Source organism: Anastrepha obliqua, chromosome 5 (assembly GCF_027943255.1).
Source record: "Anastrepha obliqua isolate idAnaObli1 chromosome 5, idAnaObli1_1.0, whole genome shotgun sequence".
In the NCBI taxonomy this organism is placed as follows: Eukaryota; Metazoa; Arthropoda; class Insecta; order Diptera; family Tephritidae; genus Anastrepha; species Anastrepha obliqua.
This window is the reverse complement of record NC_072896.1, coordinates 67,401,587-67,423,789: the sequence shown is the minus strand read 5'-3', so window position 1 is coordinate 67,423,789 and position 22,203 is coordinate 67,401,587. Positions and strand designations below refer to the sequence as shown.

General features: G+C 35.9%; 1 protein-coding gene across 1 annotated transcript; it reads right to left on the bottom strand.

Moving 5' to 3' along the window:
* Window positions 1-1,238: 1,238 nt before the first annotated feature.
* LOC129249158 (uncharacterized) lies at window positions 1,239-20,114 on the bottom strand. The gene is made up of 4 exons (XM_054888824.1): window positions 20,026-20,114; window positions 15,719-15,989; window positions 2,113-2,199; window positions 1,239-2,019 (listed from the first exon to the last, which is right to left on the bottom strand). Exons 2-4 carry the CDS (start codon window positions 15,804-15,806, stop codon window positions 1,268-1,270), a joined length of 927 nt encoding a protein of 308 aa, XP_054744799.1. The 5' UTR covers window positions 15,807-15,989; window positions 20,026-20,114; the 3' UTR covers window positions 1,239-1,267.
* Window positions 20,115-22,203: the final 2,089 nt, after the last annotated feature.

Below are 22,203 nucleotides of genomic sequence, written 5' to 3'. Positions count from 1 at the left end.
TACAAAATATCTATCAAACAAATAAAATTAAAATTTTCTTTGCAAAATGCAACCATTCCATCCGTATTTTCTTATGACGTTGTCACGTTAAATTATCTTCAGGAAACCGACTTTACAGACAATCTCTTTTTTTTCTAAAAATGAACATAAGTCGTGTTGATTTGTCAACAAAAGATCTGAATTTTCATCATTTATTTTTTTGTTCTCTTCAAAATGTTCAATTCGGTTCGTTTTTGGTCGAACATTGGAAAAATTGGCCTATGTTTGTTTCTGTTCGGTTTCGACTTATCGAAGTGATACTCGGTCGGTGACCATTTATAACATTCAATACATTCTCCGATTCAATTACTCCACCAAATTTTTAATGTTGGCTGTATTTTTATTTATTTGAATCTCTCTTTACCGCAACTTACTTATGGTATCGACGTGATTTTTATTGCATACTTTACGGCTGTAATATTAAGTTTATATACCATAGATTTGGCAGCCTGATTGCTTGCTATGCGAGCACGGCACCTGGAAGTGAATTCTCAATGCAACTACATGAGTGTAGTGCAAATTATTAAATATTAAATAGAAAAGAAAACAAAGGAGTGGTTTGCCACTTAACAGAAAATAAAAATTGCAATTACCGAAAAAGTGTTTAAATGTTTGTAGTTATAAAGCCTCATTATAATTTAAAAAAATTTAGTTTTTGACGTGATAACGTCTTATAATTCGATGTTGAACCATTTCTCTGTTGAGAATAGGAAATGAAAGGGAGTGTTTCGAGTGTAATGTGTCTTGAAAAAGTCAAATCGATGATGGTGCCTCTTAGTGTTGAACATACATATCTTTCATGAATTTGGTAAATGTTTCGTAATTTTTCACGTTTGTGTAAATTTAACTTGACCTATTCCATTGCGATTCCATTGACCTCCTTCTCTATATCCATACAAAATATCTATCAAACAAATAAAATTAAAATTTTCTTTTGAAAAATGCAGCCATTCCATCAGTATTTTCTTATGACGTTGTCACGTTAAAGTATCGTCAGTAAACCGACCTTTTTTATGGTTTAATTCGTTTTTTGTTTATCTTACAATTTAATATTCGAATTTATTTCCACTTTATTTAACATTTTTTCATTGCTTTATTTTTTATTTACAATACAAATTAGAGTTTAGTTTTTTATAGAAAATATTTACAAGAGTTTTCATTCCCTATGAATTTCATGTATTTACACATACTCCACACAAACTGAGTTAAAACCGTCGTTGCAAATGTATTACTCGCCCTCCTCAAGACTCACATTCATCAATTCCTTTGTAATTTCACTCTTCGATTTCTTCTCACCTTGCAGCTCAGATATTATTTGCAATGCCAATTCCTCAGGCGGACGTGGGGTAAAGCCTGTTGGGCCACCCAAGCTCAATGGCCCACCTTTATTTGGGGCAATCGGTGCAGGCAGCCTCTGAAACTGTGGCACCGTTGTGATAATCGTCATTGGCGACCCAGTGCCTGAATCGGCATCCATTGGTGTTCCTGTTGTTGTACTGGTAGTGGTAGTGGTGGCCATTTGGTAGAGCATTTGCAGCTGCATCATTGACTTATTTACCGTGGCCAATGTTGGACTCAACTTCTCCGATTGCTGCTGCTGCTTTTTGTTTACACTCTGTGTGAATTTTGGGGTCGATTTCTTTTTATTCATTGCAATGTCCATGCCGGTATCCTCTTTGTGGCTATTCCTGTTTGTGTTCATAGCTTTTGACCAATTTTCCAACCAACTACCGCCTGTAGCTTCACTTGTTGTAATTGTAGCCGTGGTGCTACTGGTGAGCTGCTTGAGCGCTTCTTGTGCTTGCTTGCGCAGCAGATAGTCGCGATGCGCTTTGCTCACTTGTCGTTTGTTGAAGGTATTCTCCGAATCAGCATTCTCGCCAATTGGGCGTGTGTTCTTCTGCGGTCCTAGCTCGAGTAGGACCTGGAAGTCCGCGTGGTTGCCGAGACGAAAGCCGAAACCAAGGCGAGAGTCGGTACCTGTTTAAGGTTAGGTGATCGTATTAGTGTCTTCGACTAATGGCAGAGGAAGGAAAAGATGGCTTGAAAATTTGGGCTTTGATTTTTACTTACCTTTTTTAATGGGTGGAATATTGGAGTAGATTAATGATAGAATGGAGGGCAGCTCCTGGGGCACAACAAGTGGCTCGGCGCTGGGTACTAAAAGAAAATAATTAAATTTCTATTTAAATAAAAGTAAGAAAATAGTATGAAATAGGAAATGAAAATTTAAGTTTTGATTATTATGGATGAAAGTGGTTAAAAAAATTAATAATAATAATAATAGTTGCCGTTCGGCGGCGGTGCAAAGCTATGGTTCTAATGGAAATGAAATCTTCTGATTCTTCCTTCTTAGCGTTGAAGCTGTATAGGTCGCCAATCGTTTTTAATTTCTCTTGCTAGCTTTGACTACAGTTTGAAGTAACAAGTGACACAAAATGTGGCTTTTTGGCACTTGGCTTTTCAAATGTGAAGGAGACCGGGGAGGTCTCCTAAGTCTATTCTGTTGTAAAGCTCATATTACTGTTCCAGCGTCTGCAGTATTCACTTTAAAGATGAAGGTTCCTTTTCCTAGCGCTCCTAATGGACCTCGTGATCGTATATCATCATAGTCCATGATAGCTCGGAAGAAGCAATATAAATGGATTTATAGAGTGTACTTTATTAAGGTAAGAAGGAGCTGGCACATTTGTTTGCTCAAAGCAATTGAAATTCTAACACGATACAAGCAATAAGATGATTTAAGATTATTATTTATTTTCACCCTGTGTCGGCCATCTGGAACTACTTGATAAATCCATGATGTCCTCTCCGAAAAGGTATTTTTTATTTCAGAGAAAAATCTAAAGAAAAAGTACTTAAGAGCATAGAAATGAAAACTTTTGCTAAACAAGTTGGCAGACAATACTGTCTTTGCTATGCCACAAAACGTCGGCAAAAGAGGGCGTTAAGTTTGTTCATGTATCAAAGGACAAACTAGAAAGAAGAGATTGGGTAAAATTTTGCGACACTTCAATGAGACCAAGCGAAAAGTTTGCGTGTATTACTTTTCGGCAACAGATTTCTAGATCAGAAGAGGGCAAAGTTGTCTGATGCCTATCGAGATTTCGCTCTGTTGGAATGAGCCCGAGACGGTCCAAGTGTAGTTTTATTTAATCGAATTTTGATTTAGATCATATACTGATTGTCGTTTGTTTCACTTGGAAAAGGGACTGAACCATTTTAAGAAGTGGCTTATGAAGCGGGCTAAATTCAAATCCAACGTCAGTCAACTACTTTTTTTTGTTTTTTTATTATTTCCCTTTTTAAATTACAATCTGTTAACCTTAAACAATAAGTCATTAGGACGAATTTTTTGTTCTCTAACCAATATTAAATAAACATTAAATTTTGCTTCATTTTATGCTACATTATATTATTTTCTAAGTGTTATAATTTCTTTCCTTTTTGTTATATTGTGAGTTTTGGTGAGGTTAATCGTTTTATATTCGTTTTCCCACTTTCTCCGATTGTGGTAGTTTGCGCATTTGTGCATTTTGATGATTTGTTAGTCCTTGCATAGGGTTTTTTAAAAGGTGCGCTTCAACTTTTTTCCGATAGGGAGGGCGAACGACGTACTATTTTTTATTTTTCGCTTGTCATTTGTAAACTTCATTAGTATACATTTCATCATGGAACGCTACACACTTGAGCAACGATTGCAAATCATGCAAATTTTTTATGAAAATAATCGTTCTCTTGCTGCTACTTTAAGAGCATTACGGCCATTTTACGGTCCGGCCGTCCCGTTTTGGGGTTATGTGAAGTCATTGGTCTACAGTAACAAACCGGCGACGATTTGTGAGCTCAGAGCCAATATTGAACGCGAAATTACTGGAATTTCGGCCGATTTATGCAAAAGAGTGGTCGAAAATTGTGTTCAACGATTGGACTTCGTAAAACGTGCACGCGCTGGTCATGCAAAGAAATCGAATTTCATACTTAAATGTATATGTTCAAACTCGATAATAAAAAAAAAAAATTAGTTAAAAAAGTCAAACCGTTTGTGTTTTATTCAAAAAAGTTCAAAAGTTGAAGCGCTCTTACTGAAAAACCCTATATATGGTTGATGCTGTATTTTCTAATTGTGTCATCTATTGTATCGATATTGAGGTCGCTGTCATTTGGTATATACCAGCCTGCTTTTGTTATTGTTCGAAGTATTTTAGATTGGGTCTTTAAATTATTTTGATATTGTTTTTTTTTTCTGTGCCCCAGATTTCTATGCCATATTTCCAAATGGGTGAGATTGTAGATTTATATATTAGTACTTTGTTGTTAAGGCTTAGTTTTGAATTTTTAGCCAACAGGCAGTATAGTTGTCTGAACTTGTTTCTGATTTTATTTCATTTATTTTCTATATAGACTAAGAGCCCGCGACGCCCAGACCTTCGTTAAATTATAAAAGTTGGAAATTTTTCTATATACGTCTCCTATACAGGTATAAGCAAACCCAGATTATTAAACCTGGGTCGCGGTGGCTTTGGCAGGTAACAGGTAGTAAAGGTGAGTAAAATTGAGTCTCAAATTTGTAATAGTATAAAGCTTAGTTTTTATACATTTCAACTTACAATCATATCAGAAACTGCCTCGTCCATTGGCGGACACTTAGGGCGGTAACAACCCCTCCCCAGACACCCTAACATTCTAATTATTTATAAATCTACTTTCGTCATATATTAGTATAAAATCTAATTTTTATATATGTTATTCAGAGATCTATAAAAATAATGTTTTCACAATCCCCAGACAGTTTCGATGGTTCCCCTATCTTCCCAGACATAATGAAGTCCACTCCAGGCGTGAGCGCGATGAATATATATGTACGTTGGCGCGAGTGAAATAGTGCGATCTGTTCTCTAAATTTATCAAGAAAATTCATTATATACATTTATAACAGATAAGAAAAGTAAATTTTTAAAGGAGAACGCAGAAAAATTTTCATATTAACAAATTATTAAATCAACAATACAATAATGCGATTTTTATTGATTCAAGTGGAGATCTACGAAAGTTGTTAATATCAATCGAAAATTTTTTCTAGTATTGTGCAGAAAAAAATACGAAAAATCGACAGCTGATGGTAAAATTCTAGAAGTTTAAAGTTAAGAAGATAAATTTGTATGCATGTTAGTTTTACTGTAAGGAGAGAGAATAGTTTAGATCGTAATTGAACCAATCGAAAAAGATTTCAATTATATTTATAATTATAGCCATTACAATACAAAGTAAAAATATAATGTGTCAAACATTATTATTAAATCAAAAGAAATATTTAATCAACTTCATCGTCCTCGTCGGTATCTCGATTATCTTCATCACCGCTACTCCATTCTGCGGATTTGTCCTCATGAATGTCATCGTCTTCATCAGCTTCTGTAATAATTAAGGCAAGTTAGAATAATTATGAATGGTTGATAATTTCTTCATAAACAGTGAACATTATAACATACCTGACAAAGTTTGTAGAGAATCACTGACATAAGTAGGTAGCTGATCTCCTTCAAACCATTTAAGGGGGGGGGGGGGTAACGTTTTTAAATTTTTTTTTGTGCATTTTTTTTTATTTGGTTTTTTAAATGAAGAACCTTTTCAAGAATATTCTGTGAAAATTTTAGATGAATCGGAGCAAAACTTACAAAGATACAGCCATGTAAGTGTTGCTACCTACCTGGCTCAACCGCGCGCCATTTGTACTTTAAAGCGTTGTTCCCACAACTTACGTTTTCAAAGTCGGTGCCCCTCATAACTTTCAAACTACTGCACCGATCCTTTTGAAATTTTGAACACTTTTTCTGTAGATGTTTTACAAGGTAACACCGAAGAGTTTTTTTCGAATTTGTTGATACTTTTGTTTTTACGGTAACTAATTCACCGATTTTTTACGCGAAAATCGTGTTTTTGACTTTAACGTGTTCCCAAAAATCGAAAAATTTTTAATTTCAAAAAACCCTCTCGGCGTTACCCGGAGAAAACGATTATCTAACGAAATAACTTTGGTTTTTTGATTTCAGATGATTTAACACCGAGTTATGAGGGGCACCGCAAAACTACTTTTTTTTGAGATGCGTCTGAATAATTTCTGCCATTGCCGTATTTTTAAATATTTTTGGATGAAAATTTCACAAAATATACTTCAAATGCTATAGTTTTATGTAGTAAAAGATTTGACGAATAAATTTTAACTGTGTCATCAAAAAAAAAATCATAAAAATGTGCCTTTTTTTCCATGAATTACCGTTACCCCCCCTTCTCCTGTTATCAAATGTTGCGCTGTTATATTTTTAGAAGGTAATTTATTTTTTTCAATTTTTAGAATTAGTTTCCTTAAAAGTAATGCGGACTTCTGTAAAATATTTTCTGTGTGTAAGCTGTCGAGGACTGTTTCATCTATTGATTGTAAATATTTAGGTGCGACAATTTTTTTATTTCGAGTAGTAAAAAATTTTATATCTTCAGAATATACTTTCATAATTTTTTCTTCGAGATGGTGTGCTGTGAAAACGAAGTTCATTTCAACGGAATTATCTTGATAAATTTTTTCCAATGACTCTTTATACAGTTCATGTAAATATATTAAAAAATAACATCGTCCCTTTTTAATAATATCTTCTTCGATAATGCTGCCAATTTCGTCAAAAACTTGTCTGTGATACTCTCGATTGTAATGCCAATGACTTTTACTAGATGATTTTTTTTTAGACGACATATCATTGTTAAAATGAACTCGACAATCAGTATGATAATATATTTTTGGAGCAGAGTAATTATTCAATGTAGTTGAAAACTCGTTATATTCTTCTAAACCTTCAATGTTAGAAAAAATACTACCTTTAAATTGGTTTGTTTCAGCTGCATGAAGTGGAAGCATTTTTGAGCGCACTTTCTTCTTCTGTTTATTACAAAATATACAAACAATCGGAGAGTCATTACTACTGACAACATTTTCGGGTTGAGTATTTACGTCCTCAATTACATTGTTTACTTCAGTAACATCTGGTGTACTAATGTCACCATTTTTTTGATAACTTGTCGATTGTAAGACCTCTGATTCACTAGCTAAAGTCGATTGTGAAATTGTTGAAGGTTCTGTATGTTGAGGCGGTAAATGAGATTGTTCTGTGGAGGTTGAAGGCTGGAGCTTTATCAATTCAGAATATAAATTTTGTTCTGATGATGTTGGAGATTTTGTTGCGAGTTCGGTAGTGAACTCAGGTACTATCGGTGTATCTGGAGATAAATTGTCTACACTAATCGACTCTTTGTTTACTCTTTTTTTCTTTTTTAAATCTGCAGGCTCCGAATTGTAGTACTGTTTATTAACGCCTGTGAATGTTTTATGGCATTCCCGGTGATAACCTCCATCTGTATATTCATCAGGAAAATAACATTCGCATATTTAAAGTTGTGTTTTTTTCTGACTTTCAAAACAGTTCGGCACTTCTTTAATGTCTCTTCAGAAAGCAATATTAATTTCCCCTCACTTTTCTTACAAATAAAACAACTTAATTTGTTTTTTTCCGGTTCCTCCGCTTCCATGACAACACTTTATCACAACTAGACCACTTATTTTATAATAAATTTTGCAAATAAATTATTAAACGCTTGCTGTACGTATAACAGTTCACACTACAATAATATACAATACGGAGTATTATACAGAGTATAAGACAGCTGGTGCGCAGAAAAAGATCGCCGTAGACCAATCGCGCTATTTCACTCGCACCAACGTACATATATATTCATCGCGCTCACGCCTGGAGTGGACTTCATTATGTCTGGGAAGATAGGGGAACCATCGAAACTGTCTGGGGATTGTGAAAACATTATTTTTATAGATCTCTGAATAACATATATAAAAATTAGATTTTATACTAATATATGACGAAAGTAGATTTATAAATAATTAGAATGTTAGGGTGTCTGGGGAGGGGTTGTTACCGCCCTAAGTGTCCGCCAATGGACGAGGCAGTTTCTGATATGATTGTAAGTTGAAATGTATAAAAACTAAGCTTTATACTATTACAAATTTGAGACTCAATTTTACTCACCTTTACTACCTGTTACCTGCCAAAGCCACCGCGACCCAGGTTTAATAATCTGGGTTTGCTTATACCTGTATAGGAGACGTATATAGAAAAATTTCCAACTTTTATAATTTAACGAAGGTCTGGGCGTCGCGGGCTCTCACTCTAATATGTCGTTTCCAAATTAATTTTTCATCTATGGTTAAGCCAAGGTACAGATTGAACATTGTCATTTATGAATGAAAAATACTATCGTTCAAATGACTGCCACGACTGGCTTTACAGCAGGCCATTCGATCAACCCAATTTTTAAGCACATTTTCGATTGTTTGGGCTCCAATTTCATGAATGGCTACTTCGATTTCATGTTTTAAAGCATCAATCGTCTCGGGATGGTTCGCATAGCATTTGTCCTTAACGGCTCCCCACAAAAAATAGTCCAAAGGGCTTAAATCACAGCTCCGAGGCGGCCAATTGATATCGGAATTTTGGCTGATTATTCGGTTTTCAAAAATAGTAGCCAAAAGTTCGAGTGTAACTTTGGCAGTGTGACAAGTTGCACCGTCCTATTGAAGCCAAATGTCGTCCATGTCATCCTCTTCAATTTTTGGAAACAACTCGTTGAGTATGTCACGGTAACGCTCGCCATTTACTGTAACCGCGGCTCCTCGCTCATTTTCGAAAAAAAAATGGCCCGATGATGCCGCCAGACCGAAAACCGCACCAAACAGTGACTCGTTGTGGATGCATTTGCTTCTCTACAGTAACGTGTGGATTTTCTGAGCCCCAAATCCGACAATTTTGCTTATTGACCTAGCCACCGATGTGAAAATCAGAAAAGAAGAAGAAGACTCACCACTTTGGAAATAGGTTTTCAATATTTCCCAATTTTGTTCAAGCCGATAGCGTCCCATTTCGTAAATGTCAAACCTTTAAGTAAACTATGAACACATTTGACATGCCATTTGTGTTACCATTCTCACAAAAATAGGTGGTTCAAAAAGCAAACGCTATATAGCCCACCCTGTACATATACACCTTCAAATCACCAGTATATCACTAGAGCGAATACAAAAATAGTATCAGCAGCGACACCTCTTTTACGAGGGCGGAAACTTATTAGTATTTTGTAAGAATATTGATTAATATTCTGTTTCGTTGTGCTTGGCATCAATTACTGCTTGCAGCCTGGAAGGAATGGAGTCACTCAATTTGTGTAGAATAGAATTGTCAGCTAATACCGAATTTCCTTAATTTCTTCGATGGTATCATGTCTTTTCCTATTCTTATTGATTGCTCTTTGTTGTTTAATAAAAGGCCAAACACTTTCAATAATGTTTAGATCTGAACTTTGATGGTGGTCAAGGTAGAACGGTTCTATTTACTTTACTCACAAATTTTGTAGGTAGCCAACCCCTATGGCATGGTGCGTTATCATGTTGTAAAATTCTGTCTTTGGTTGAGAAAAGGTTGTTGGCTGATTAAGAATACCCATGTATCCGGCTTCGTTTAGAGTACAATCTATGGGCTCTCCATGCTCGTAGAAGGACACCCCGCTCAAAACCATAACGCAATTATGTACTCTTAGCAAAGGTGAGGCGCTTACATTTGCTCGCTAGACTTATGTGGAACACTTTACGTACAACAAAAGTTTTGATTTAATCATACGGAGTTTGCTGCGAGGACTTGAATTTAAGCACTTTCTTTAATGTGAAATATGTATATCGTAGTTTCCTTTTATTTTGCACAATTTATCTTTATATACTCTAAAGATTTTAAAACGAGCAACAACATTGAATACAGTTGTTTAACAACAACAAACAAAGGCTTTCTTTTAAATATTGTGACAATTTCATCTTTGTGTAAATACTTTTGACTATGGGTGTATATAGCTCTGGCTACAAATGTAATGAAATAAATATTGTTTTTGTCATTTTTGGAACTGGTATGAAGTTCTGAAGTCAGGTGAAACTTTTAGAAGTCTACACCACCCGCGAAGGTTGGGCGAATTGAACCATACTTTGCTCCAAAACTGCGCAGAGCATTAAAAGAGGCGGAACAAAAAATTAAATTAAATGATGAAAATTCACCATCTAATCGAACATCTGATAAAATGGGGAATATCGCGCGGACTGACATGTTGGTCACTAAGCCAAGTATTTAACCAGCTTTTACAAATGTTACACTACGCTAATAGACGGAATCCAACCAAATAGTAGCCGGTATTATTTTGGCTAAACTTCGCTGTTTGATTTGAGTAACCATCACAGAAGCTATGGACACTGAACCATTCGCCATATGAAAAGTTTTGAAGATTTGAAGAAGCCATGGAATATCTGTATTGATGGGCACAGAGATTTGACGATGGTAAATTAAATACCGTTAGAATCACCGTTGGAGAAGTTGCTGAGGACATAGACATGTCGATTGGCTCGTGCCATTTGATTTTTTTCAATGATTTGGGCATGAAACGGGTCGAAGCAAAATTCGTACCAAAACTGTTCTATTTCGACCAATAGCAGCATCGCATGAACATTGCTAATGAGATGTTCGACTCCGTTCGCGACGACCTAAATTTGCTCCAGAGGGTCATAACTGGTGACGAATCGTGGGTTTATGGTTATGACGTGGAAACCTAAGCTTAATCATCTCAATTTAAGCTGCCGCACGAACCAAGACCGAAAAAAGCGCGCCAAGTTCGGTTGCATGTAAAAGTTGTGCTTACCGTTTTCTTCGATTGCAGGGCGTTGTGTATAATGAGTTTTTACCATAGGGTAAAACGGTCAATAAGGAATATTACCTGTAAGTTATGAGCAATTTGCGTGAAGCAATCCGCCAGAAACGCCCAGATTTGTGGAAGTACAAAAATTGGCTCTTGCATCACGATAACGCCCCTGCTCATACATCGTTGCTTATGCGCGACTTTTTGGCCAAAAACAACACACTAATGATGCCACAGGCACAGCATTCCCCAGATCGGGCCGCCTGTGACTTTTTCTTGTTCCCGAAACTGAAGAGCCCCATGAAAGGACGACTCTACACTACGATTGACGAGATAAAGACGGCATCGAAGGAGGAGCTGAACAAGATAAAAAAAATGATTTTTTGAAGTGCTTCGAAGATTGGAAAAAACCTTGGCACAAGTGCATAATATCTCATGGGGATTACTTTGAACGGGGCAAAATAGATATTAATGAATAAATATATAATTTTGAAAAAACACAAACACGATACTTTTTGAACACACCTCGTATATGGCTCACTAAAGGAATATAGCGGAAAACATTGAAAGCCTTTTCCATTATTAACACTACGGATGTTGTCTATGTGAGATTTATTCAGATCAGCCAGATATACCTAACCTAACATTTATCACTAAGACACGATGATATGCCGCAAATTTCGGCTAGTTAACTCTTTTGCGTGGTTAGGTCTCGAAGTTTAATACACTCCTGCCTTTCATAATTTGGGGTTAAAACCTTACATTATCCGTATAGTCCTCATGTCGGTTGGGTGAGAGAGGTGATTTTATTATTATAAAAAAGACATGACAGAAAATTGTTTTTAGGATACTAAGAGTTAGCTAACGAATTCGGAGTAAGCCACTGAATATAGTGCCCTTCTGCCCTCTCTCTCTTTCATAGCCATAATGATTGTGCTAACGCCATGAACGCCTTATCTCTATGAAGGCCTATAACTGCAGCTGTCTGTCTGATACTCGCAAAACCAATCAACTGAACCTCAACTAAACTAATTTATGCCTCATATGTACTAAATTACGTTCACGCCCTGCTTAATTGTTAAAGCAGAAATTGACAAAAATAAAAATACATTAAAACGAGGGAACTACAAACACGGAATACCAGCATTCCAGCAAAATATTTATAGTTCCTTATCTACTGCAGCACACCTTTAGCCTCATTAAAAAATGACTTCATTGTGAGAAAAGGTAGCGAGATTTCAAACCTAAAGTTATGCAATAGACTCGTAGCGTATGTTGGGCTTGGCTTAATAGCCAGTTAGCGCGGATCATAAAACAAAAACCGATAGCAAAAAAAGTAAAAAATGTAAAGTGCATATGCGTTTATTTGATGCTTTTCATTTTATTTTAGCTCAGTTTCTTTTTTTTTACATTTTTATTTATTTGTTTTTTCGTGTCTTTCTCTAATGGTTTGTTGCAAGTGGTTGCGGTTAGGCATTTAAAATTTGCACCTTGAGCTCAACTGGCGACATATTTTTATGACTAGCTTACAGCTTTACAGTCTACTGGCTTTTGCGTTTTTTTTTTCACCACAAATAAGCTTTTAACAGTTGATTTAAAACAGCAAATATTTTTATGATTTATTTGTTCATTATAAATATTTTGTATTGATTTTTTAGTACCTACAAATACGAGTATTTTTAGTAATTGGCCAACAAGATCTGCAGCAAACTGCTCTAAGATTTCCTAAGCAGTAATGGGACAAACAATTTTGGATATTTCCTGGACTGTCGAATGGAGATGAATAGATTTTGAAACAACGGAAAGCCAAAACCTACTGCAGACTTCGTGCGATGGAGCATTTATCGATAACAAGCTCACAAATTTGCAGATGTGGAATCAGAGATCACTATGGAAATTAAAATTAATCAACAAATGACGAAATATATGATTCTAAAGGGAGCTGAGAACAGAAGACGATCAACAGCACCAAAGATAAAAATATATAAATTTGAAGGCGTTGAAACACATGGGTACCTAGGAACGACTTTGTGTAATGGTAATGCAGGCAGCCAAAAGAGTAAGCACGGTTCGACGAAACTGCTGAAGTCAAAACAATTTAACAAGCAATTTCGATGTGTTTATCAATGTTAAGGCCTGGATTTTGCTGCGGAGCGGAAACCTGGGACATAACGAAAAAGAAGAAGATGACGCAAAACGCCTCAATCAATGAATAACTAATAAAAACAATGCATGTACCGATATAGAAGAATAGCGAATGGGGGGAAGAAATAACGACGACAGTGCGCAATTGATACGGGGAGAGGACACACAGTGAGTATGGCCTACTTCCACATAGGAAAGACGAAATATGGTCAGGATTGGCTGCTGTCATGCCTTCCACTCTTGTGGGCGGAGGTTTTCAAAGTTATCCGATTTTGATCAAATTTGGTTTGCATGCGTGTTTCCCATCTAGAATCACAAGTCTAAAATGTAGCGAAGATTGATGCAAAAAAAGTAAAATGTGAGTTGATTTTGATGAAATGCGGAAAAACATAAAGATCGAGCATGTGCAATTTTCTATGCCCTCATTGTTTCGGGGTATTATTATATTTCGGTATTACTTCGCATACAAATATATTAGTTTCAATTATAACTCTGAACATATAACTCATTTGTCGAAAACAAGGATATTACTGTTAAAATTTAGCATATTTCAAGTCACTTCACCTGATAAATTTTGTGTTTTGCCACAAGTTTTCGGAGACTTACACGAACCATCTTTTCCCAAAACAGTGCGAGCTCTCACGTATCGGCTCGCACAAGAGAGTTTTTGATCATTCAAAAGATGGAATGAATGGGCCATCCGCCTTGTAGTCCCGATTTGGCACTTAATGATTTCTTTTTGTGTCCGAGCATCAAAAATATTTGCTCAAAAAAAAGGTTTTTTAGAGTTTTGTGTTTGGGGAAGCCAGATATGCATAATCACTCTGCAAGCCTCATGCAACTATGATTTTTGCAAATGGTACGTGAAATAATTTTTTAAAATCATTTTTCGTAAAAGTCCTTTAAGGCAAATTTCTGAATTCAAGCTGCCAAAAATATTTGTAATGTTTCATTAATTTTTTTAGAAATTTAAAAAAAGGTGGCAACCTTATATTAATTTCTGCATAAATAAGCAAGAATTGATTGTTTAAAGGATTAAAATTAGTTTAATGTTTAGAGGAAATAAAAGATTGATCTTTAAATTATTTGATTTTGATGGTCTTAGATTCTCATTCGCATGGGCTCGACAGAAACAGAAGGTAATGTTATTTCAATGTCGCTAATGTATGAGAAGTCAAAGATGCATGCGAATTAGACAAGACCAGACAATCGATAATAATCGTAGTACTTCACCACATGCCCTATAGCTCAGAGTTAACACCACCAAATTTTTTTTAAATCCAAAAATTTAAAGCGAGAATGAATTTAAGTCGATTATTTCTATTTATTTTGAAGGTCTAGGCTTAAAAGACATATATCGCAAACTAAAAATAATTTCGTACTAATTTCACACCTCTTCATTTCGAAAATTTTTTTAGTTCACCCGGAATGCTAGACAATAACGCGAAATTAATCAACCAATTTTCTTTTTGAATAACTTTTTTACTAAATAACAAAATAAAAACGATTTTGAGTGATAGAAATCTTTATTTTGACCTTTACGCGCTCCATAGCTTGACGGTTTGCATATTGCAGTTGCTAATGCCATTTGTTAAAATTATAAATCTTTCGACAGGGTAATTAATTGTGTGCCCCTTGTATTAGTCATACGTGTATTGAATGACTATTTATGTATTGATATTGCTATTGTTGTTATAATCATAGGTACATATGGATGTGTGTCATATTTGTGCGGCAAACTGTAGTACTCGTATTAGAATCACCGCACATCTGCTAAGAATTGACAACACTAACACCATTCAAGGCAAACTTTATATGCAAGGCATTTGAGTTTCGTTTATATTGTTATATTACAAGCATCACGCTGCAGGTATATTTTCAGAAGATCAGAAGACTTAGCTGGCTTGACCTACCACACATCTATCCAAATATCAAACGTTGTAGAGTTTGCCTGAGATGCTTGATTTTACAAAAAACGCAAAAAAAAAACCAAAGTATGAAGAAATTAACTCAAGGCTTTGAAAGGTTTTATATTCATATTGTAAAATTAAATTAAAAATTGTATTAATCAGTTTCTTGTAAATTGCCATTTAGTACTTCATGTCATCCAACAATGACTAGGCCATACTTTATTTATTTTTTAAGCTCAACTCAACAGACGAGTTTATTGACTTAACAGCCGAAATTATTTGACTCTCCAATTATGCTAATATACACACGCGCATGGAATCAGCACGCAGGTGCTTAGAAGACGCTTCATCAGCTGAAGAGCAGTAGAGTCACTTAGTTGCTTATTAGATGGCAATTACGTCTGTAGCATCAAATACAAGAAAACAAAAGCCGAACTAAACGACCTTGACACAATGACGACACAGCACAGAGAGCACAGCACAGCACTTTGAACGGCCAAACGCCTAAGAGCCGTAAAAATAAGAAATCGCAACACGCCGACAGGTATGAAATAGTGAAGAGGTATAAACAACTATGAATCTGCTGCTTCGAAACCGGTTTCAAATTTACTCAATAGCTGTCAACTACGCGATTCGAGATATTTGTATAAATTTTTGGAATTTGAAGCAATAGGGCAGACTTCAAAGAGCGGCTCTACTAAAAAACACGCAAAACTTGTGAACCAAAGAGCGTGAGAGCATAAATGTGAAATAGAGATAGTGCATGCAATACTTAAATCCATATACACATACATGCATGAGTATTGTATTTGTTAATTGAATGGTGCAATACTTACAAAAACAACAGCATATTAGCAAAATACTAAAAGCAGCGGAAAATGTAGCACTTTTGGTGTGGTACAGCATTTTCAGTGGGGCATTCATCTGGGTCTGCGGGTCGAATAGCTGTTTTGGGTAGCTGCAGCGGCATTTATGGCAATTTTCAGCGTTTTTGCTGGTGATGGCTGGCGTTGGTGGCGCTGGTCGACGACCACTTCATTCAGCAAGAAATCAAAGTTATGTTCAAAGCTGCAAGTCTTTCTTTATTTCGTTGATGCTGATTGCTTGCTAAAAGATTTGATGTTGAAATTTTATTGCAATAGAAAAAAAATAAATGAATTAAAATCACATCGAAGCACTGGTCGATTAATATTGTTGTAAAAAAAGTACGCGAGTTGCAAATCTGTTAGCGAACTGTTGTTATATCAATATAAATTCGTATAATTGTGTTTGTGCTGCTTCTATTGATATATTAAAATTTTTGTTCTTTATTAAGTTTTTCAAAATTTATCTTAAATAAATTACTCTGTGAGAGCTCAAAATTTGGGCTAAGGTTTTGGTAAGTGGCCTTACTTTATTGAGGTTTTCTTAAATTAATGGTGTCCTCCGTTTTAACAGATTGGCTCCAGTTTGTAAGATAAATGTGTGTAGAATTATCCCTAAGGGCCTCGGAAAGCTCAAAATCGGTCTAAGGTGGCAGTCTTAGGGTCTAGGGAGCTACCGAAAAGACTTCAAAGACGTTAGTAGTACAATAAAATTTTTTATAAATTAGAATTAAGTCACATAGAGTAACTGGGGGTATTGGTATACAGGCACGTTTTCTCGAAATCTAAGAGTATTGAAATAACAGCACAAAGATAAACAGTCGTGCTATGCTCCTTTGTGAGTAGAGCATTTAAAGAGGTGTTCGACGATGCAGCCCTATTAATATCTCCCATACTCGCTAGAAATACTTGCAATGGAAGCTGCAAAATAGAACGAGCACAGAGGCCTAAAAGCTCGTCTGCTCGTGCGGAGTTACGAGAAACTGCTTCGTTGAGTGACAAATAATAAATGTTATAGAAAATGTTCTCTACATATTCTTCACACGCTCGCGCTTCCGTTTTGCAAAAGAAAAACTTCACAGAGCCTTTGGAAAATCGGAAATATTCGTGCAACATATGCTGAGCTCGACGGAAAAGTGGAATGCAGCATGAAACTTAGTAGTTGTGACTGTCAAAGAGATAAGGCGTTTTGAAAAACTGAAACACGGAGGCGGAGGCTAATCGCCATCCCTCTCCTCAATATAATACTTGACGGTAATCCCGCGGCGAGAGGTGATAGAACTAAACAGGCTTAGCCTTCAGAAGGCTACGTGAGAGTAACTCGCTACCGCAACGTCTATATAAAAAACACTTTTCCGCAGTACTTGCGAAGAAGCAAAAATGAACCATTGCAGAGTTTTTCTTAACGAAGCTTGGTCTAGCTCTAACTTAAGCAGGAGCTATTAAAAATGATTAAGTACTATATTTACTGGAGATTGAGCAATCTGGATATTCACTGTGAATGACATAAGTAGAACATGCTGTGCCACAAGGGTTTGTTATGGGCTTTCTTTAAATATCTCTCTTTTTTAATATCTCTAAAAAATATAGTACTTGTAGAATGTGAGATCGACTGGATTTGAAACGAGTAAAAGTTCAGGCTCGACTAAAATATCTCAGTATTGTAGGCCGACAACGAAGAGTCATACCAAAATACCCGCACTAACTCTACTTTGTGGAATGTTTGACTGACATGCATATATACATAAGTATGATATCCGATTGAAATATTTTATGCGAATAGCAAAAGGGAATGGACAATAGTATAACTTACGTTTCGAGTTTACAAAATCATAAAATGATGTATGGTCGTAAATAATATTATTTCTCATATTACATATACGAGTTGTGTTCAAAAAGTATCGCGAATTTTGTGTTTTTTCAAAAATTATTTATTTATTCATTAATATCTATTCTGTCCCCGTCAAAGTAATCCCCATGAGATATTATACACTTCTGCCAAGGTTTTTTCTAAACTTCGAAGCACTTCAAAAAATCATTTTTTTATCTTGTTCAGCTCATTCGATGCCGTCTTTATCTCGTCAAACGTAGCGTAGGGTGGTCCTTTCATGGACTTCTTCAGTTTCGGGAACAAGGAAAAGTCTCAGGGGGCCAGATCTGGGGAATACGGTGGCTGCGGCATCATTAGTGTGCTGTTTTTGGCCAAAAAGTCGCGCACAAGCAACGATGTGTGAGCAAGGGCGTTATCGCGATGCAAGAGCCAATTTTTTTTCTTCCGCAAATCCGGGCGTTTGTGGCGGATTGCTTCGGGCAAATTGCTCATAACTTGGAGGTAATATTCCTTATTTACCATTTTACCCTGTGACAAGAACCCATGATGCACAACGCTCGAAGGAAACGGTAAGCAAAACTTTTACTTTCGACCGAACTTGGCGCGCTTTTTTCGGTCTTGGTTCGTGTGGCAGATTCCATTGAGATGATTGAGCTTTGGTTTCGACGCCATAACCATAAACCCACGATTCGTCACCAGTTATGACCCTCTGGAGCAAATTTAGGTCGTCGCGGACAGAGTCCAACATCTCATTAGCAATGTTCATGCGATGCTGCTTTTGGTCGAAATTGAGCAGTTTTGGTACGAATTTTGCGACGACCCGTCTCATGCCCAAATCATTGGAAAAAAAATCGAATGGCACGAGCCAATCGACATGTCTAGTTCCTCAGCAACTTATCTAACGGAGATTCGACGATGAGCCAATACCATTTTCTTCACTTCATCATTTTTTTTGTCTGTTGTTGAAGTGCTCGGGCGTCCGGCAGGCTTTTCGTCGATCACATATTCTCGGCCTTCTGAGCACATTTTGTACCACCGATAAACGTTGATTTGGTTAAAAGTAGCTTCTCCGTATGACACATTCAACATTCGAAATGCATCTGCGCACTTAATTTCGTTTTTCACACAAAACTTAATACAGGTTCTTGGATCATTTTTGTGAGTAGGTAAAAATCGAAGACGAGCCGAAACACGTGCAAGCAAAACAGCTGTCATCAATTAACTGAACATTCAAAATGGCCGAACTCGTCGGCATGAGTGAGAAACATGAGTACCAACATATCGCCACAAAAAAATTGAAATTCGAATATACCTAACCAGCGAAAATTCAAAATTTGCGATACTTTTTGAACATACCTTGTATGCTGCAATAAATAACTATAGCACAAGGAATTATGGACAAGTTTTGACATTTTATTTATTGATTATTTATTTAATTTTTTTTTTAATTATTAACTCTATTTCCACACCACTATATAGTTATTAGTTGTACATATGCACCTTACTGAATTTTACTACATAAACACGCACGCATACATATACACACGCAATCACAAGGCCATCGCTGTGAATGAACAATGCAAACAAACAAAAACTGTTTAAGGCGGACAGCACATTTGGTAAACACTCTCACTTTTCTTTACGATTTTTATTGTTATTCGTTGATTGGTTTTTGTTTTTGTTTTTGCATCGATTTTTAAACAAATTTTTCAAGTCTTATTAATACACTGCTGTTAATTTTGTGCATAAGTTACTGGGAGTTGTGAAAACAATATCAATGAATTATTTTTATAATAAAAGAAGTTTTTGAAGCTAAATACTACTTTTTTTAACTATTAGCGCATTTTCGTGCACTATTTTTCACTCATTTGTTGAGAGCATCTCCCACATTTCTCATTTCTCTCTTCCACTCTGACGCTCACTTTTTATGCTTTATTTGGACATGCACTACTTATAAGAAAAAAAAATTAATGTACGCACATGTACATTAAAATTCCAATGGGCTTGCAAAAAAATGCAAACAAAAAAATATTGGCTGTCCAATCAAGACAACGGAATGGAGGCCAATGCGACGCAAAAACTGCGTCAAAAGCGCAAAAAAAATCGAAAAACGAAAGTCCAATGAAAGTGTACACATTTCAATACTGAAATCGTTTTTGTTTTTTTTATAAATTGTTTTTCTAACATATTTTTGTTAATTCAATTATTCTCACACATTTCGATGGCATAGACAAACGGTTGTGGTCGTATACGCGTATACGCAACTTCTTAGTAAAATTTGTTATACAGTTTTCTTTTTTGCAATAATTTCTATGCATTTTGAATCAATGCCATTTTCTTAATACACACGTGCTTGCATTTGTTGTTTTTGATTTTACATATACTTTTTTAATAACTCCAAATCAAAAAATAATAATTTTTTACACCCCCTACGCCCTACAACACTTACAACTTTTTCGGTTCGCGTTCGCACGTTGACTGAAATCAAAATTTTTAAATGCACGCCGTTCAACCAAAAAAACCCAGTTGGTAGCAACATTAACAACAACAATTATGAGCGTGAGTTTTTACTGCAACATCAAAAAGTCGTTGTTTCGTTGTTTTGTCGGTGCCCAGTTTATAGCAGCAGCAGCGTCGCCAATTTCCCTCGGTAAGTAACTTGAGCCACTCGGCCAACTCCAACGAATCGTGGTATATCACGTAATGCTGTTGCGCATGCGCATACCGAACAGTGTGCTAATTGAGTTTGTAGACATACAAAATGTTTTTTTCATTTTTTTGTCAGACAAGCACGCATTGGTGCCTGCAAGTAGATCCACAAAAGCATTGAAGGAATAAACATATACATGTACATACATATATGAAACTAAAATAAAATCTTTTACTGGTCAACTTGTGAGTGAATGCCCAAGTTGTAACTTTATCACACTCAAATAATTTCTATTTTGAGTTTAATACATTTTAAAGATAGCTGCTTGCTCTATATATCTAGATGTACTGGAAATATTCTTTCAATATCAAATCGTTTATTCACCAAGAATAACATAGACACCAAAAAGTCGTATTCTTTACTGCATACACCAGATTTCGAGGAACTTTTCTGCAGCCTTCAACCGCTCTGCTAAATAAATTGTTATATCTATCGCGGAAGTAGTCGATGGGCTGCTTCTTAGAATACTACCATTTATAAAGATAAATATTTATTTCGATAACCAAACCGCAACCAACCCTTGGGTTAATTGGTAATGCAATTGAAATTAGTCGAAGAACTCTTGATATCGCTCTCAGTCGCATACGAATACACTTAGCTGGAAAGGCAAGGCAGAGTTGACAAGGCCTTATAGCATGTTGATCGGGTGCGTTCGAGGTATATTTTGGGGCTATTTAAGCCACATTTATCGTAAATGGTGGCAGGACAGTCGCCAATGGAAATTCATATTGCCAAACTGGACTTATAAACTCAGCATACAACGGTCAACTACCTATTCGAAATTTGTAAGGCGAATGATAAGGAGGATCACCTCAACATCTACTCTTGAGTTTTTTGCTGTCACAAGACTTAGATTAGGTTTTTCGCCTTCACTAAAGAGCTTTATAGTTTGTATATCAGATATAATTTCCTCTTTAACACTCAGCGTTTTCCTTTCCGCAGCTCCTATCTTTAGCGTATTTCTAACGTTATAACAAATGCTTCAACCATTAGTTCATTTTTCATTCCAGATTAGTAATTCAATTTTGTATGGATTCTTATTCTTTCATATTTTTTTAGAAAATTCTGTTTTTAAGCATTCTGGTGGGAAGTTTCCATACGGTTACCTTATTAATCTAAAGTTAATTTATCATATTATTATTGGCAAGATCGAATATTACAATCGGCATCGTAATTAAAAACTTAGTCTACCTATGAAAGATATCCATAAATCACGGTTTCTTGCTACATATTTTAGTTCGTTGAATGATCATTTATTGGCCTTCTTATTAATACATCTTCTGCAAGTCAATTTTGGCCGACACCTATTTCTAGCGCATTTTGGATTCCACTGAAAAAAAAAACAGTATTCTTGCCGATTTTTGTTTTAAATTCAACGTTTTGCTCCATAAAGTAAAACTGATTTCACACAAGTATCCAAAATCTTTATTTTTATGACTCTTTTAATCGCTTTGTAAGATTACACTCGAGATAGCCCATCAATCATACTCGTCGCTTTGGATATCCTTTGCTGAATGTCAGATGCTGTACTACCGTCGAGGACCAAGATTCTGCTTACATCCAAAGTCACATTAAAAATTTAGTATAAGGGAACCATGAACCACTATAGTGGTTAAGCATTTGTGGCGAAATTCAATTTTCCACCTTGATATTTTGTTTTCTAATTGAGTGACTTCGTTACCTTTCAGGGTTAATACTCGTACAGTCTACTTTTTCTAAGGCCTATAATATCCAATTTTTTGGCGTTGAAAAACATGTTTTTACTTAAACATACTGATTCATAAGTGTTCACCGTACTTGGGTTTCAACAATGGATTGGTTAGGTTAGGTTTGGCAGCCGTATCGCACATAGAGACAACGATGCCACTTAGACCACGAAATGGGTCCGTTGTGAACCGCGGGGGCTGAGCTACATTT